Source organism: Molothrus ater, chromosome 6 (genome assembly GCF_012460135.2).
Source record: "Molothrus ater isolate BHLD 08-10-18 breed brown headed cowbird chromosome 6, BPBGC_Mater_1.1, whole genome shotgun sequence".
Classification (NCBI taxonomy): Eukaryota; Metazoa; Chordata; class Aves; order Passeriformes; family Icteridae; genus Molothrus; species Molothrus ater.
Genome location: NC_050483.2, coordinates 29,098,373 through 29,115,646, shown reverse-complemented (window position 1 = coordinate 29,115,646; position 17,274 = coordinate 29,098,373). Strand labels below are relative to the sequence as shown.

The 17,274-nt window shown below is 47.7% G+C and overlaps 1 protein-coding gene across 3 annotated transcripts in view; it reads left to right on the top strand.

The window, feature by feature from the left end:
• The first annotated feature begins 244 nt into the window (after positions 1-244).
• Positions 245-17,274, top strand: part of GALNT16 (polypeptide N-acetylgalactosaminyltransferase 16) — a 75,826-nt gene continuing 58,796 nt past the window's right edge. Inside the window, exons 1-2 of one of the 3 annotated variants that reach the window (XM_054515110.1) lie at positions 15,525-15,587; positions 16,370-16,397. In XM_054515110.1, the coding sequence (XP_054371085.1) occupies positions 15,547-15,587; positions 16,370-16,397 (69 nt within the window). In that variant the 5' untranslated portion in view covers positions 15,525-15,546. Of the gene's footprint in view, positions 563-627; positions 645-15,524; positions 15,588-16,369; positions 16,398-17,274 lie in introns of those variants that run through there. The other 2 variants (XM_036384318.2, XM_054515112.1) reach the window with 2 other exon arrangements.

The following is a 17,274-nucleotide window of genomic DNA, read 5'->3' as shown; positions in this document are numbered from 1 at the left end:
TGAGCCCGTGTCCCCCGCTCCCCGCCACGGGGGCCCTGCCGCTCCGTCCCCGCTGCAGCTGCGGCGCCGAGCGCATCCCCGCCGGCAGCCGGCCCCCGCTCCCCGCTCCCCGCGCCGGCCCGGCCGGGAGGAGGAGGAGCAGGAGGAGGCGCGGAGCCCTCCGCCCCCTGCGGCGGAGCGGGCCCGGCGTTAGGACCCGGCGGCGGCGGCTGGGCGGTGCGGGGCCGGGGCAGGGGCCGGGGCCGTGAGGGGCGGGGGAGCCGTGCCGCCGCCACCGCCTCCTGCTCTCCTCTTCTTCCTCCCGCAGCCGCCCCTGCCCGTCGAGGCAGCGCTCCCAGGCTCCCCCGGGGCGCTCGGCATGAGGAGGATCAGGGCTAATGCCATCGCCATCCTGACCGTCGCCTGGATCTTGGGCACTTTCTACTACTTATGGCAGGACAACAAGCCCCGCTCGGCGGCTGCCGGCAGGTCCGCCGGAGTCGGTAGCGGCGGCGCCCGGAGCGGGCAGAGGGCGGCCGGCAGGCTGGAGCTGCGCCGGGAGGAGAGGACCATCCCCCTCATCGTGAGTGAGCGGCGGCCCCAGCATCCCGTCCTGCCGCGGCGGGGAGGATGCTCAGGGAGGGAGCCGCCGCCGCGGGCGCGGGGTACGCCGGCGGAGGGCTGCGCTTTGCCTTCGGGTTGCTTTCTGTTTATTTTAGCATTCGTGCTTGTCACCATGGCAGCCGCTACTCGGGGAGCAGGGTGGGCACTCTCGGGGGAATAGAGTAATGCCGTGGGTAAAGTGTTTCCGAGTTGTCTCCGCCGCTCTCCGCCCGTGCTCTGCTCCTCCGGCTGAGAGCGGCTGCCCTTGGCCGGGGAAAAAGGCGGGTGAAGCAGCTGGAAGGTTTTTAGTTCGCGTTCAGAAGGTGCTCACATACAGATATGCACGCACACACGCATGTATGTGATCACAGTCCTTTCCCGTCAGGACCAGCTGAGAGCCATGACCTCTCACAAGCCCTTCCTCCGGCCAGCCGGGCTCCGAGCACCGGGCCGGGGGGATGCGAGGGACTGTACAGCTGGTACCAGCCTCTGCTCCCTCCGCTTGGCTGCCCGATGGGACTTCAGTCTCTTTCAAACCGGAGGCAGCGGTCTGAGGCGGGCTCAGGCTGGGGTTTGGGCAGGGAGATGGCGGGAGCCCCCAGGGCTCCGTTCCTAACCCGAGGAGTGGTAGCAGTGCCCTGATGCTACTTCAGTTTTGTTGAAAGCACCACGCTATGCCCTCCTTGGGTATCTGTGGGCTCAGTAGGGGGATAAAATCGTGCTACTGACTTAAGGACGATGAGGACCTTTCTGCTCTGTCCGTGGGGGTGATTTGTCCTCCCTTCAGCCTGTATAATAGCATCAATAAAGCTCTCCCAACTCTAGGCAATCGCTTCATAAAAAATAAATCAGCCCCTGGAGCAAGAAGTGGCCCAGCAATACCATTCCCAGGAGTGATCCAGCTGAAGCTGTTCGGGAGCTGCACTGTGTGTCACTCTTTGGCTGCGAATCCATTTGTCAGCTGGTTATGCACACATGGAAGCGAACAAAAGCAGCAGCCCGGTCAGAGTCGAGCAGGGGCCAGGCGCCAGGGCTGCCCGCCTCCCTCCTTGGCTGGCACCGGGAGTTTTTGGCCTGTGTCTCGCTTTTTTTCACGTGTAAAGCGAGGAGATGGGAAGTGTTTATAGGTGTTTGGGAAGCCCCGTGAATGTTTGGAAAATGCTGTCAGAGCAGTCCCAGCCCTCAGGCAGCAGGGTGGCAACTCTTCAGCTGAGCCCCTTGGCCATTGCTTGCAGCTGCTGAAACTCAAAAGTCAAAGCTGAGGCTCTTGGACACAGCACTTCTGTTATTTGCTGCTCACTAGGTCTGGGGGCTGCCGGCAGTTCAGGCTGCTCTGCTTTGGACCCTTTATGTAGCAGGAAATGGGCACGGTGAGGAGCTCTGTGCGAGTGCTGCTGTTGCTGAAGCCCTTTGGGTGCACTGGGAAATGCTCTTAGGCTGGCCAGGGCTGAGTTGAACAGAGGATTTAGAGCACTCCTGCTTTTCTGATTCCAGCTTAGTGGCAGAGGAAGCTGCCCCTGAGCCTCTGATTTCTTGTGTAAGCTTGAACATGCTGGTGTAGCAGTTTTATTTCTCTGTTCCCCCGCTTATCCCTTCTGGTTTTTTATAGCATTTACTTTACTCCCTCTCAGAGGGCTTGTTAGGTTACATGAATCCATATCATCTGCCAAGCACCTTAAAATCCTCATGAGGAGGATGCTGTGGCAGTGCCACACGTGATTATATTGCTGCTGTTTGGGGGGGCAGTATGTGCTCATGGCTAACCACAAAGCCTCTCCTTGCAAGATACACCGCCGTGCAACAGCCACTCCAAATCTGGTCCTGCTCTCAAAACCGTGTAAATCATTCCAGCACTGCTTCATGCCTGAAATCCCTTAGCAAGGAAAAATAATCATTCTTTGCATCTCAAGTCCCTCTGTAACTGGGGTCCCAGGATGTGCCAGCCCTCGCACTAGGGCTTTCAGTAGCAGCTGAGATGTAGGAGGACCCTCTCCTTATGCACCCAGTAGTGGGGCATGGTGGAAATTTCACATCCTGACCTGCCACGATGTATTTGGATAGAGAAGGAAACAGGAAGGATTTGTGGTGTTTGGGTTTTCCCTCATGCACGCAGGTTTCCCAGGGTTTGGTGGGTTGCTGTGAGAGGCAAGGTGGTAAAATGCAGTGTGTGTGCTCATGTAGCTATGCAGTGCTATGGCTGTGGGGAGCCTAACAGGCTTAGCAGTGATTGCCCAACGAGCTGTCCCAGCCTGGGCCTCTGCCTGCGCTGCTGGGGCAGAAGCAGGAAAGTGACTGCGTGTGGGCACAGGGCTGGAACGTTGGTGGAGGTCTGGGGACAGTGCTGTCCCTCAGGGTGTGGCATCTAGCAGGGTCTGAGAACTGGGTCTTGTGGTCTGATCTGTGTGAGTGAGCCTGAGGGCTGGTCAGTGTAGCTGTGCGCACTGTCCTCAGCTTGTCCCCAGGACAGCCCACTACCCTCTCCCAGCCAGCACAGGAAATGTGCCAGTTCTGTTGCCCCACTGGAGAAATAACAAATCTTAGAGAAGCAGCTGTCCTTTGGCAGCACAGAGCCCTCAACCCCGGGTTCATTCCCCTTGAAGTCAGATTATTTGAATTAATGTATGATGGCAGTCGTGTATAAGGGGAGGCGTGCTTGTGCTCTGCATGCTTCTCTATCCCTTGGCTTTCTGCAGAGCCACTGAGACAAGCTGCCCATTTTGATCCAGGTTCTGGTTTCCTCTGCTCTGCATGAGTGATGATGTTGGAGTTCAGGTTTGGGCTCATCTGCAAATAAGGGTGACTCATGTGACTTATGGGTCTCTGGAAAAATATTTTTTCAATTTTCTAAAATTGGCTGCTTTTCTGTCTGGGAAAAAGAAAAAAGTCCTTTTTTTTGGGTGAGTGAGTCCAAGAGTCCTGCTCTTGCATCTATGCTATGACATTTCAAATCCTGGGCAACTGCAAGTGTATTTCATGGGTTTAAAAACTGAAGTACTTTCTGGGCTTTTGTTTTTCTTCTTTATTCTCTCTTAATATGAAGAATAAAAATCATCTCAGGTAAATACTGTAGTCAATTGCAAGTCAGAGCTTGAAACTATTTTTTATTTGTTGACCTCATATTTGTTAGCACAACTTTGAACTTAAAATCTGGATGTCTGATTCCTGGAGTCAGCAGGGAAATCTTTGAACATTTAGGCTGGGGCATGGAGCTGTCAGAGATCAGTGTCCCAGAAACAGCTCATGCATTAATCGTGATCCTACAGATATCTGTTTTATAGATAGAAATCTTGACATGTGGCCTCTCTGCAATAGGCTCTTCACAAACAGGCTGTCCAGATGCTTGAGATGAAAATTCAGATATTGGCAAATGGCAGGTTCACTTGGTGACAAGACAAGCCCTTGCATGCTTCTCCTTCCACTCACCACGGAGGGTAGAAGCACAAGTGAGTACCACACTCCTAGAAATGCTTTTTTTCTCTGGAGCACAGCATAGTTTCATATTGATTAGAAGGAGCCCTAAGACCTCTGACAGTTAGCTTGTGTGTTTTTGGAAGATGAGCGTCCTCCCTGGGCTCTCTTCTGTCTCTTCTAGGCAAAAGGTTGTTCCTGTTTCCAGGAAATTTCCAAAGGCCAGAAGCTGTGCTATGTGTCTTTAGAAGAGCTTTGGCATCATTCCTGCACTATGTACAGGCGGTTAATTGCTCACCATGTGCTGCATATCTGCTTTAGTATGGCACTGACAAGCAGAGCCCAGGGCTCTGTTCTTCCCTGTCTAAAGACTGCAGCATGGGAGGCTCGTCCAGCACACTTGTGTCCCAGTGAAGAGAGCAGGGCCATTGCTGCAGCGTGGGGAAGGCTTGTTAGTGAGAGGGATGGTTGGTAGGCAGCTTTGAAAGAGAAATTTTTCTGTTGGCTGACTGTGAGCTGAGGGTAGGTGAATTTTCTCCTATTCCCTAGTCAAAAGCAGGATGTGAGGTTGCCCACAGGGTTCTCCAGCTTGCTGACTACTCTGGGGTGGCAGGGAAGCAGCAACATGCCTGGAAGGTGGAGATAAAAGTATCATTATTTAAATGCTCAGAATTGTGTTAGGCTGATGCCCTGTTGCTCTTTGGATCAGGTATGATGCCTCTTATCTTTGTAAATTGCTCTTTGGATTTTGGTATGTTGTCTCTTGTCTTCGTCCTGCCAGCTTTTGTGACCTGTGTAGTTGCTCTGTGAGCCCACTGCAGCCGGTTTGGCAGTGGAGAACCCTGTATTGTAATGCTGGCTCAGGTGACCTGAGCTCAGCCCTCCTGGCTGCTCCCTACCTCTGTGCTCTGCCATGTAAAATGAGCACTGGGGAGATGAGCTCAAGGCATCCTTTTTCCTTGTAGCTAAGGGTTTCTAAATGCTCTGCAAACATCACTGAACTGTGTGTCACCTGTGGTGAGACAGCAAGCAGGAGACTCCACTGGGATGCTTGGCCTCAGAACAGGTGGTGTGTGTAGGCAAAGAACAAGTTGGCAAGGAAAGATGTCAATTGTTTAATTCCCACATCTTGTTTAGCCAGAAGATAGGCAGTGGCTGGGCTTTACCTGCTTCTCTGAATTGCCCAACTGGCACATTTAGCCATGCTTGTATTTGCCACCAAGTAAGACCACGCTGATGTATGCTCTTCAGGCCCTGGAACACCTAGTTAAAAGCACACTGCTGCTTTTGTTTTGTGTTGCCTTTGGCTCCTGGGTATCTGAACCCCGCAGAGCAGGTGCTGGCTGATGTTCACTGCGCAGTCATGAATGATTTTATTCTCATCCCTTCATCACATTTCCTCTGTGTGCAGCTTTCAGAGGATGCTGTTTTCCTCACAACTGGGAAAGGCTGCAACTTTAATGGTTTGCTAATGATACCATTTTTCAGGGACCTGTATCCCATGCGGCTCCTGCATGTGCCTCCCTGGAGGCAGGTCTTGTAGCCTCAGGCATGTAACTCTGGCAACTGAGGTGGATCCTAAATAAATAAAAGAACCTAACAAACACAGCAAGAGGGGGATCAGCACTATTTCCTTGCATTGGCATATTGTCAAGCTTAATTTCATGACATGCTATGCTATGAAGAGAAAAGGCCTCATTTTTAATGAGGCACCACAGCTCATTTCAGCAGCTTCCTTACCGTTTTCCTCATAGCAGGTTGGTCCCTCTTGAGTCTCCTGCCTTTTGGGGCAAGGATCACGCATATGGCCCTGTAAGTTTCTTTCTGCTCTTATGCTGAGTGTCTGTGTTTGAGTTTGCACACACGTGGACAGAGCAGGGGAGGCTCTGTGGTCTCCCCAGGGCTGTGATGCTGCCTGTAAGCCAGACCACCATGGCTGCAGCAGCAGCAGCAGCACGCCCTGAGGCCAGGAAGGTACAGGTCACACCTTGGTGAGCAAACCAGTGAAGTTGCCACGTTCAACAGCTCACCAAATGCTCTTGTTGTCTTAAAACATCTTCCTTTCAAGTCAAAGGAAAAGTGGAGGAAACTTCATCTCTCTGTCCCACCATCCTGCAAAGCAGCTCTGCTCCCTGTGGCTCTGCAGGTATCTGGGGTGTTGGAAATGAGATGGAAAAGAACCTGCCAGTTGCTGGGTTTGTCAGTGCTGTTCAGCCTGGCCCATTCCACTGCCAAAATCCAGCAACTGCCTGGCTCTTCCCAGCACCTGTATGGCCTCTGCTCTGCCCAGTCTGTATCAGGGTGGAGGACACAGCCCTAAATGCTCGGGGTTTTGTGACAGCCATTCATGCTGAGGCCAGACCCTTGCAGCACTGATTTTTTTCTTTTTTGGATCTCTGTGGCATCTCTCATATGGTACATGGGGCCTGTGCCAGCTCCCTGGGAAAGGATGACTTGGTAACTTTTTCTCCAAGGGTATTACTGCAAGAGGAAGATTCAGTGACAGCTTGACGGTGTAATGTTTTATTTAAAGTGTTTATGTTTGAAAACTGGGGGAATGGCTGCTGTTTGCCTAAATGGCAGAAAATGATTTTATATTTAATTTGTCCCAGTGGCCCTTGTGATGCATTAAAATAAAATAAAAATGAAAGAAATTGTTCACAATAGTAGTGTTAATAAAATCCAGTTGGCAGCACTGGCCTTAATTGTTAATCAAAATGATGCTGTAGGTGCAGTGAGGTAGCCGGGCTTGGGGAATGTGGTGGTCTGGACAGCCTGGGAGAGTGTGTAGAAGTGAGGGGAGGGCCAGTGCAGTGCTCCTGAACATGATTTATTTTACTAGAGCCTTTTCTTTAAATCAGTGGGTGAAGCAGTTGCAAGTTTTAGTGAGCTGAAGCATTCTTTAGTATGCAGCTGCTTCCTCAGTTAGAGCTTTGCATATACAAAACTGTCTCAATATTTAAAACCTAAAAATTTAGCGGTGTTGCTGGAAACAGAAAGCTTTGATAGATATCTCAGGTTGCTGTTTGCCACGGTGAAACTTGGTTCAGACACTTCATCCCAAGTCTGGCAGGGTGAGAGTCACTTAAAAGGCAAGGGGAGAAGATGTTTTGTTTCAGTGGCACTGAACTGGGACCACCCATTTTGGAGCACTGAAAACTGATTTAATTCTGCAGAGCACAAAGGCAATGAAACAGAGGCAAATGTGCTGGGGATGAAGCACTTGGGGCAGCAGGGGACCCTGGCTCACCTGTGCCTTGTCTCACATCTGCAGGGGAAGCCCCAGGGCAGAGCCCAGCAAAGTGGGATCTCTTGCTCTTCCTTGGCTCCCCATAGAATGCCAGCTGGTTGTTCCTATTCCATGTGCGAGTCCCAGGACCTTGCTTTCTCTTTCCTGTTTTGCTCGTGTGTGCCGCTCTCATGTGCTGCTCCAGCCCTGCCTGCCAGCTCCTGCAGCAGGCTTGTGGGCTCCTTGGGGTTGTCCTGTCAGCTGGCACTGCTGGCACTCTGTCCAGTGCCAAGTGCAGAGGCCATGATCCACAGCACATCCCATACTTTTGCATTAAGATTGAACCACAGTGAGACCCGTGGAGTGGGAGTTGAGCTGCCTTATTGACTGAGCTGAACTCATCTTCCTTACAGGCTCTTCATATGCCTCCATTTCCCCAAAGTCTAAAATGAAAATTTTATCTAGTTCACAGGACTTTTGGGCAGCTTAGCTTGCAAGTTTTGTGAAGGGCTGGAGATGAGAGAGATAACCTTAGCAAAACGTCCTTGAGTTGTCCCTTTGTATGCCCTCTGAACAAGGAACGGGATTAGCAGAAATGTAGCAGGTCAGGGCTGATCTGCTGCAAGAGGAAGGTGTTGAAGGCACAGCACGGGCTGCTTCATGCTGAACTGAACAATACGATTTGTTAGAACACTGAACAATAGGATTTGTTAGAAAAGGCTGTACATTACCCACTGCTGTCTTTTGCTGTGTCTTTACAAGCACATATTCTTCCAACTAATAAAAGTGATAAAGGACTGCAGGTGGACTGTCCGCTTCAAATTTCCATGTCCCAGTTGTGTTTGGGGCTGTGGAGACAAGTAAAAAAGAATATAGTGTTCTCTTGGGTCCTATCTCTGCAGAGAAATTGCCCATGTTGTGATGTGCTTTGAGCATATGGGTAATTTCTCAGTGTTGGTAGAGACCAGGTTTTTGATGGGCAGCTGCACGCTCCCTTTGGCGCTCCTTTCTTTTGCCTCCTTGAGGAGCATTGTCCCTGCAGGGACCTGCCTCAGCCACCTCTGCAGTGCCACTGCAGGTCCCACAGCGCTGCCCCTGTCCCTGTGCATCCCCAGGATGGGAATGAAGCTGTCATGTGAGGCTGCCCCTGGGCTGGGAAGCTGTTTTGGCTGGTGAGATGATGCTTGGTTGGTCGTCCTGCCATGGTGGAGCTGAAGGGTTGACTTTGCAGTTCAGGCTCCAAGGCTCCCATGGTTGTGCTGGGGCAGTGCTCTAACGCCTGACTGTCCCAGCATGGTCACTGATGACATTCAGCTAAAGCTGTAGAAAATTATCTGCTTTAACCTCTTCTTTTCAATTCTCCCACTTCACAAATTTTTCATCTTGTAAGCTGTAATATGATCTTTTTGAGGAGGTTTTGTTTAACAGCAGCAGAGAGAGAAAGCACCTGTGCTGAAATCTGTATCAGGCATTTTGTGGGCCTGTGAGGAAAAAAAAGGACTATTTTTCTTGCCTTTATTATTTTGGATAACTGCCCTGAAACAGCTAGGGCTTGGCTGGAAAAGTGCTTCTAACCAATGAAAGTGTCTTCAGAGGTTCTCTGAAAAAATCTTTCTGCAGAACAAAATTGGAAAAATAAAGCTTGCTTGCCTGCTGAGTGCCCTGAACAAAGTATTTGGTGCCAGAGGGTGTCATGCCCAGTAATGCCATGCTGTAACTTTGTGCCTTTTGGTACCAAGTATGCAGTAAAAAGTGTAATGAATATGGAAGAGTGTATAAGAGCTGCAAAAAGCAGTGCAGCTCCTTGGGTAACTGGTCAGTTAGTCTCTGAGTACAGGAATCTGGATACAGTGGCAGTGCAAATAGGAGCCATCACATCCACACAATGAAATTGAAATAATTGTTTGCTTCCTATGTAGTTCCCTGTAGTCTTTTGAAATTGTAAAAAATAATGGTAAAGTATTGGAGTTCAAAACTGTGAATGGTGCAAGTGCTCACTGCCAAGTCCTGCTGTGTGTGATCATGCTGTATTTCCCAGGTGCTCTAATATGCATGTCATTTGTGGTGGACTTTTTTTTCTTTGTACCTTTCAGTGAGATTGATTCAGATCTGGTTGTGTGGTGTGGAGGGATGTAAGAAATAAAGATAGTGCAGAATGTAAGAAATAAAGAATGTAAGAAAGTAAAGAATGTAAGAAAATAAAGAATGTAAGAAAATAAAGATGGTGCAGAAGGTAGTCTCACACCTGAGGAGTTGCAGCTGTACTAATCACCAAAGATTAGGAACAGGCCTGCCCTTAATAGGCCACAACTGTGTCCAATAAGAAGATGAGTGCTACAAAAGAGTCGGTTAGCTGGGTGAGGACAGAGCTGGAGTTTGTTGGCTGTACTGTGATGAAGAAGGCGGCAGTGCTGTGAGGAGATGCCTATGAGAAATCACCAAGAAGGTATGGAACTTTTGTAATAAGATGACAATAAGTGTGGTAGGAATTATCAGCCACCAGGTTGCTGATGGAGTAAGCTGTGTTTGTCTCCCAACCTTGTGAAATGTCTCCATTTAGCTAAACTGCCTGTTTTATGCCTACAGATAGGAAACAGCCTCTCACAGTGACCTCTGAGGGGTTGGCAGGAGCATTGAGAAACAGGTAGGGGCATAGCCCCATTTCTGGCCTAGGGATGCTCAGTTGCCACATCCCCGTTTGTGCTTCACTTGCAGAGCTGCCTCCTCTGTCAGGGCTGGGCTGGGGTGAGCACAGGGGTATTTCTCTCATTGCTCAGGTGCAGGGTGGTGTTTATACTGAGCTTGGGTTGGCAGCAGAAGGATGGATGCTCTGCAATGAGGTAACCCTTTCAAAAATTCTCTTGGAACAAATCTGAATGAACTTGGCATCTGTTTGTATCCTCCCTGTGTTTGGTTGTGCTGTGCCTTGGAATGCCATATTGTTGTGCCATGCCTGCTAGCTGAGTGGCCCCATGGGACATTTCAGGGTATTTCCAGTCTGTGCTGGGAAAACTGGATCACACTGGCTGGGCAGCCCAAAAGAAATTTTGGGAAGGGCTGGGAAATCAGCATTCTATCAGGACTAACTGTGTATTTGTCAGGCTAGGCAATGATGAGATGAGGTCAAGTGAGGTCTGGCCTTGGAGAAGCTGCCCAAGCACCTATCAAAAGCTGCCTTTGGCTGAATGTGAAAGGATTTTAAGTGAGCAGTTGGACTTCTGGCTCAGGTCAGGTCCTTGAACAGACATCCATCTCATGCTGCATGTTGGGTGAGCCATGAGGAGGTGGCTAACAGTGAAAGCAAACACTGTCCTTACAGCACAGGATACAGATTGAGTCACATTAGGTAATAGGAAAAGTCTGCTGATCTGCCTGCATCCTTACAGCATTATTAAAAATTATGCATTGTAAATTATTAAAAGTTATGTTTTTAAATTATTTACCCATTAATTTTCTTGGGCCTAAAGCTTCATTTTCAGGAAAGACATGTTAGAGTTGAAAGGAAACATGGTGGGGTGATACAAATAATTGTGTGTAGCAGGGCTAATGTGGAATATAGGTTATGGCCACATTCTTCTCTCTGCTGCTGTTCAGCTGTTAATTGTGCATCACTGCCCTGGGTGGCTGCTATCTTTGCTACCCCTTGTATCTGTGACTCAAAAGGGTGCTGGGTGTTTCTGCCACCCCTGTGGGTTTGGATTCACCAGTCATGGTAAGGCACTGACATGGCAGTAGTGTTCTGTTGCCCACTGCCAGCATCCTTGGGACAGTGGGTCTCCATTGGCACTGAGGAATTGGAGGGGACAGTGTTCTGTGAGGACCTTGTGAGAGACATTTGATGTGTGCAAAGCTGAACCCTTTAAATCTTGATGCCCTAGTTAACAGGGATTTAGTCCTTCCAACCTGTCACAGTCCATCTCATTTTTCCCCCTCTTTCCTTTTAGTTAGAGGATTAAAATTGTCACATTGAGCTTAAAGGGGATTGGAATGCTCTATATTTTTCTTCTGCTTTTGCCCAATAGCTCCTAAAAGACATCATAAAGAATGGCCAAGAATGGATAAACAGGTATTAACACCCCTGCAAGTGCTGAAGAAAAGGTGAGAAAACTCCCCCCACCCTGTTGTGCCTGCATTATTGCAGGGTCTGAGCAGGATGCTCGTCACCTCCTGGGCTGTGGCAGCTGGCCCACACACTGGCATTGCTCTGTGTCTGCTGATGGCCTGGGGGCAGGGGCATGGACTTGGGCATGCAGCTGGGCAGGACCAGCAGCTGCAGGAGGGGAGAGTGGTGATGGGAACTGGGTATATGAGGGGATTCTTATTCTTCTGTGCCTCCTGTACCATAGAAGCTGTGAAAGGCTCCCCAGTTCACCAGTGTACAAGAGGCACTTGCTCCTGCCAGTGGGCTGCATGTTCAGAAGCCCCAGTACACAGTTCTGCACAGTTCCTTCATCTTGGCTTCAGCAGAATATAAGATCTAAACTTTAAGTGAAGAATCTTGACTTCTTTTTGGGGGGGACAGGAGGGAGGGGTATGGCTGGGTGGTGCTGTTCACCCTTCAAGAATACTTGAAAGTGTTACAGAGTAGTAATGCAGGGTGACCATTTGGATTCCCTAGTTTGTGTAGCAGTCGACCTAAGAACTGGGGAAATAATGCTGCACATGGTATTTATTAAATGTCCAGGAAATTGCTAAACTAAGCCTTGTGACAGAGTCATAAAGACTAGGTAAATTTTGAGTATCCACAATAAATTTTGAGTATCCACAATCAATATCATCAATTTTCTTGTCCAGCTTTCTGGTGGTGCTTTTATAATTCTGCTAGAAATACACCTCCCACTGCTGCACTTAATTTGCTGGCTCTGTGCAGAACTTAAAGTGGGGTCTTCACCATTCTCTGTGGCAAGGACAGCCATAAAATGTGTTGCCAGAAGGTTATTTTGAATCATTAGAGGCAATGTGTGTCTTTGTGGTCTTGAGTAGGTGAGTTGAATTTGAATGGAAAATACTTCCATTGAGGACAGAATTTGCTTTAAATTTTCTGTTCAATATTTTTCTTCCCAAGGTAAATTCCTGTATCACTGCCCTATATTTGAAAGGGGTAAATTTAGATGTATTTTGATCAGTGACTGTCAGTTGGGACCCATCTGAGTCAGATGCTGCATATCCTGGGGTGGGCTCAGCATCTGTGCAACCAGATTTGCACTGGGTTGCCTGGGGGTGACTCCAGCCATTACCTGGAACTGCTTGGCAGGAGCTGGGTGAGGGTTGGCAGTGTACTGAGGTTTCAGGTGCAAAGGACAGATGTGGAGGGAAGCTATCTATGAAGGGAAGTTCTCTATGAAAACTCCTTTTCCCTGCCCTAGGTGTAACTCTGTGTACCAGGGGAGTGCACAGCTCACAGCTGCATGTGTGTCTCTGTAGCAGGTTCTTTCTGTATGTGAGGGACTTGTTTGGGGCCCTTCTGTGAAGAGAGAGTGAGATAGGGAGACTAGTTGAATAATTAAACCATTAGGGGCTGCCACAAGCCTGCTTGGAGTTACCAGTTGCCTTGCCATCTTTTTTCAAGCAACTTGCATGTAAGAGTTGTGTGAGATCTCCCGTTTGTCTTGCTCCTATCCCAGACGTCACACAAGGCCTGTAGTATGGGTGCTTCCTGTTTATCTGCAGATCTCTTTGGCTGTCCAGGCTGCAGGCTCTTTTGTGCAAATGTGAACAGAAAAGACAGCTTCTGTTCTGGAGTTTATAACCTCTGGACATGAGCGAGATAAAGAGTTAGGCATAGAAGGCATTCTTTTCCCCCATTCCCCTGATGGAGAGCTGAGATTAAGCCTTGAGCTCTGCTGAAAGGAAACAAAGCATTATTCAGAACTGCTAACCTCTGGTTATTAACTCTGATGAAAATACCAGTGAAGCCAAGACAGTTTAGATATTAATTGTGTACCAACACATATTCAATGAATTTGCTACTGGCTTCCAGTTACTACCCCAGAGACAATTAAAACTTTGTCCTGTGCTAGCTCCTATGGTAACTGGCCATCCCTCATTACATTGTGCATTGATAATATATTTGGAGCACCTCCCCACCTGCTGTAATTTCTGTGACCAGTGGTGGGTTGGCCACCTAAAACCACTTTGCCACATATTGTATGTAACCTGAATGGGCTGGGACAAATGGGAGAAACAAATTTGGCTTGTGTCCGGAGGGAACATTTTGGGAAATCCCCTTTCTTAGATTACCTCAGTTTCCTCAAATGCCAACTTGGGTTTTGGTGTGCATTTATTTCTGCATGTTCATTTTGAAGGAAGAAGTAGCATTTGAGAATAAGCTGCTAGGACATGAGACGAGACAGGTTAGAAAAAACTTCCTGGTGATGTGTAAGTGTTAATCATTAAACCTGTTTCCACACAGCACCATGACTTCTCATAATGATTAACTTCCTCCCCAGGCTGTACTGGAGTAAATCTCAGGGTGTTTGCTGAGCTCTGGAAGCTGACTTCAGCTTCTCCCACCTCAGCCCAACTGCTGAATGGTGTTGAAACACTCCTTAACTGGCTGGGGTGATGAACAGCTGGGCTCCTTGGGGCTGATGGTGCTTCTTCATTCTGAATTCTGCTTTTGAAGACTTACATTCCCAACTTTATCAGGGTAAAGTGAGGTTCCCCATGTTACATTGTTTTCAATGCCAAATGACATCTTTAACCACGTGCTTAAACCAGTATTCTGTGTAAATTGCTCTCTGAGTGGAAAATAAACTGTAACACTTTTAATCATTCTCTCTGCAGAAAAAAAGTTTTCATCAGGGAATATGTTCCTGGAGTTTGCAGCCTGCACTCATTTATTGTCTTGCTGCCCTATTCTTTGTGTAGACAGATAAAAACTGTGTGCTGGATGCTGAAGTTCTTGTATGCCTGGTCGGTGGTATGTGGCACGAGTTGTCACGGGCACTACCATCTGACTGGGCATGTGGCCTTTTCCCCACAGGTTATTAACAGTCAAATGCAAGTACAGCAACTTTGTCTACTTTTGTAGGAGCAGAATTTTACACGGGTGAATTTAGCTGGTTGTTCTCGTTTTCCTTCAGATAGGAGTCTGAATGTCAGACATCTGCTGCTGCCACTGCTGACCCAGCTTTGTGCTGAGAAGGGGTACTTGGCTAGTTCAGACTCCAGCAGTGTGGACAACATCAGCTGGAAGATGAAAAGTTACAAATGGATGGCCAGGCCTTTACACTGTTGTTTTGGCGAGTGATATTGGGTCATATTGCCAATAATTCTGTAAAGCAGGCAGGAAAAACTTGGCAGTCTAAGTGTGGGGCCCCAGGGTACAGCCTGTACCTGGACTGGATAACCCATTCTGTGCTGGAGAGCATTTCTCCTGATTAGAGGGGTGAGGAGTAATGTTTCTAGGTCAGAAGCAATATGCCACCTTGAGAAAGCTCCTAACAAGCACAAGCAACTCAACATCCTTTGGTATGTCTGTCCTGTTTGACACAGACTTGCTGTTGCTTCTTGAGTATCTCCCATGGTGCTATTGGGGTTGTGGGAGTGGGACAGAATTGGTTCTGCAGAATTGGTTTTTCAGTGTGGCTCTGCACCGTAAGCAGAAATGGGCTCTTTGGACTGATTAAGGGGAAAAGATGGCCAAAATAGACCAAAAGCCTGATGATCTAAAAGAAATACCTTTGCTTCTGAAAAGGGTAAGTAAAAAATCACCACCTGTTTAGTAGTGCCATCCAGACTCCCTACAGGCTGTGCTTCCAGAAGAACTATGTACAATTCTCCTGCCAGTTCAGTACCTCCAGTGTTACCAAAGTGTGTGAAAAACAGCTGCATGGGAATGTCTGTGATGTTAGAGGGCAGCTCAGCTGTCTGTTCTCAGGACAGACACCAAGTCTGGCAAGGAGGAAGGTATTTATACTGTGCTTTAGTAAGTGTTGACCTGAAAGAACTTGTCACTGTGCATTTCCCAAAAACATGTTTTAAAACAACTCCATTAGCTTTAATGAAATTATTTGGTACATTTCTGAGAGTGCGATGGTGTGATGGCAATATTCTTCTTGATTTACTGAACTAGCTTTCTGAATTGGAGGAGTTTGCTTGGTGCCTCCTTGGGATGAGAAAGATGTATAAAGAATTGTGGAGTGCAGGACTTTTTTTGTCTTTATTGTGTTCTCCTAGTATAGAGAAAGTGTGGAAGTATTAAAATATATTTAAAACAATTTGAATGCATTTTAAATATTTGCATGTTTTCTGAAATGTAGAGTCTTAATATTGCCTTAAAATGACTGCAACCTCCCTGCAGATGCTGACTGCCTCCTGCAGAAATGGCACCATGGCTTCTGGAGCTTCTGGCTTGCTTTGGGAGGTACAAAAACCATCTGATAGCTCTTCCTTTCCCCTGTCCATTAAATAGGTTGCCAATATAGGATGTAGTAAGCACAATGCTATGGTTTTATCTATATTAGTCTATATTGAGCCAGATTGGAACCAGTGTCTGGAACCAGCAGGAAAGATTATCTAAGAATGCTGGGGTTACAGAGTAGAATTCAATGTGACTGGGTTGGAGCTGGCTGCCCTTTAAAGATATGTGGTTTGGGAAGAGAGGATTGCTGTTAGAGAGGCCTGTGTGCTACTTCAGAGGTAATTTAACAGCCTGCCTTCCATTCAGGCAAGGGAAATGCTATCAGTGGATTTTTTCCTATTGTATTAAATGACCTGTCTGTATGTCATGGCCTAATTGTGTTACCCCAGAGAGCACTGGATAGAGGATGATTTTCCTTGGAAGTTTTCTTTGCTGCATTAGAAAGGGACTGCTCCCATCTGATTCAGCTGCTAGGCAGCCAGATTTCTCTCTGCTGGTCAATAAACAGAAACTGTGGTTTTATGCACCAGAAGCTGGGGTACTGGTTGCGGTAGTTATGACTTAATTGCTTCTGTCAGATTAGTTAGGACTTGGATATTGCATCAAGCTAGGATCCATCTACTAGATATGTACACGTTGAAAGTGAATCCATATATCTACATTAAACAGATTTGTAGTGGCATCTGTTCTGCCCAATGGTTTTTACAGGGAAAACAGTCCACAGACAATAAGACTGAAACACTTCAATTGGTACTTTCAGTAATAAACATTTTTTGCATTGACAGGTCATGTGCACTTGACTTCAGAAATGTGGTAAGTGTTTAAGCATCTTCTTTTACAGATCAAGAGTCTGAAGGAGGCTCAGAAAGGTTAAAGTCTTGATTTACACTGATTGCTCAGGCTCCATTGACTTTTTCTTTGAATGTCTTTCCTGCTGGGCATTCAACTGACATCCCCTTCCTTGGAGCTTCAGTGCATGTTTAAATGGCTCTTCTGCATGGAAGACAGGGGTAACAAGGAAAATTCAAGTGAATATGCCCTGCTGATGCATAGTGCCAGCATGCTTTGCCCCCTGTGGATGATGCCTCTCCTCACTGGGTGTCTTTAGGAGGCAGCATTGAGAGTGCTCAGGTCTCTCTTTGGAGGTGGGACATCTTGCAATGCTGTGAGGTGAAGTGGCTCAAATGAGTCAGACAGTAAGGAGCTGTCCAGGAATGGTTCATTGGCTCCTGCCTGACAGAGGGAAAATTGTCCCTGTGATTTGTGCTTACCTAGCTGTGCAATTGAATTTTATCCTTGAACTTGGTTTTTGGTTCAGACAAAATCCCTCATGTGAAACACATGCCATTTGCACAGAGTTCTTAATTAGAAGAGTTCAACATGGGCCTCTTTCTCTTGTTATCATGTACGGGGATAGAGATTAATCGCATCCTCAGAAATTGCTCAGAAAAGTGTCTGTTGTTGTTTACTATTTCTACATCCTTTCAATTCTTGATGTCTGCCAAAAGATGAAGTTCCTTATGATATTGCTGTGCTACCATTATTATGCTTTTAATTAGCTAATGAACTAGTGACTTTCGAGTTGAGGCAGTTCCACAAAGCTTGCTATCTGTTGATCAGCAAATGCTTAAAACTTGCATATTCAGAAATATCTAGATCTGCAGGGATGAAAGGGAAAAATCACAGCATG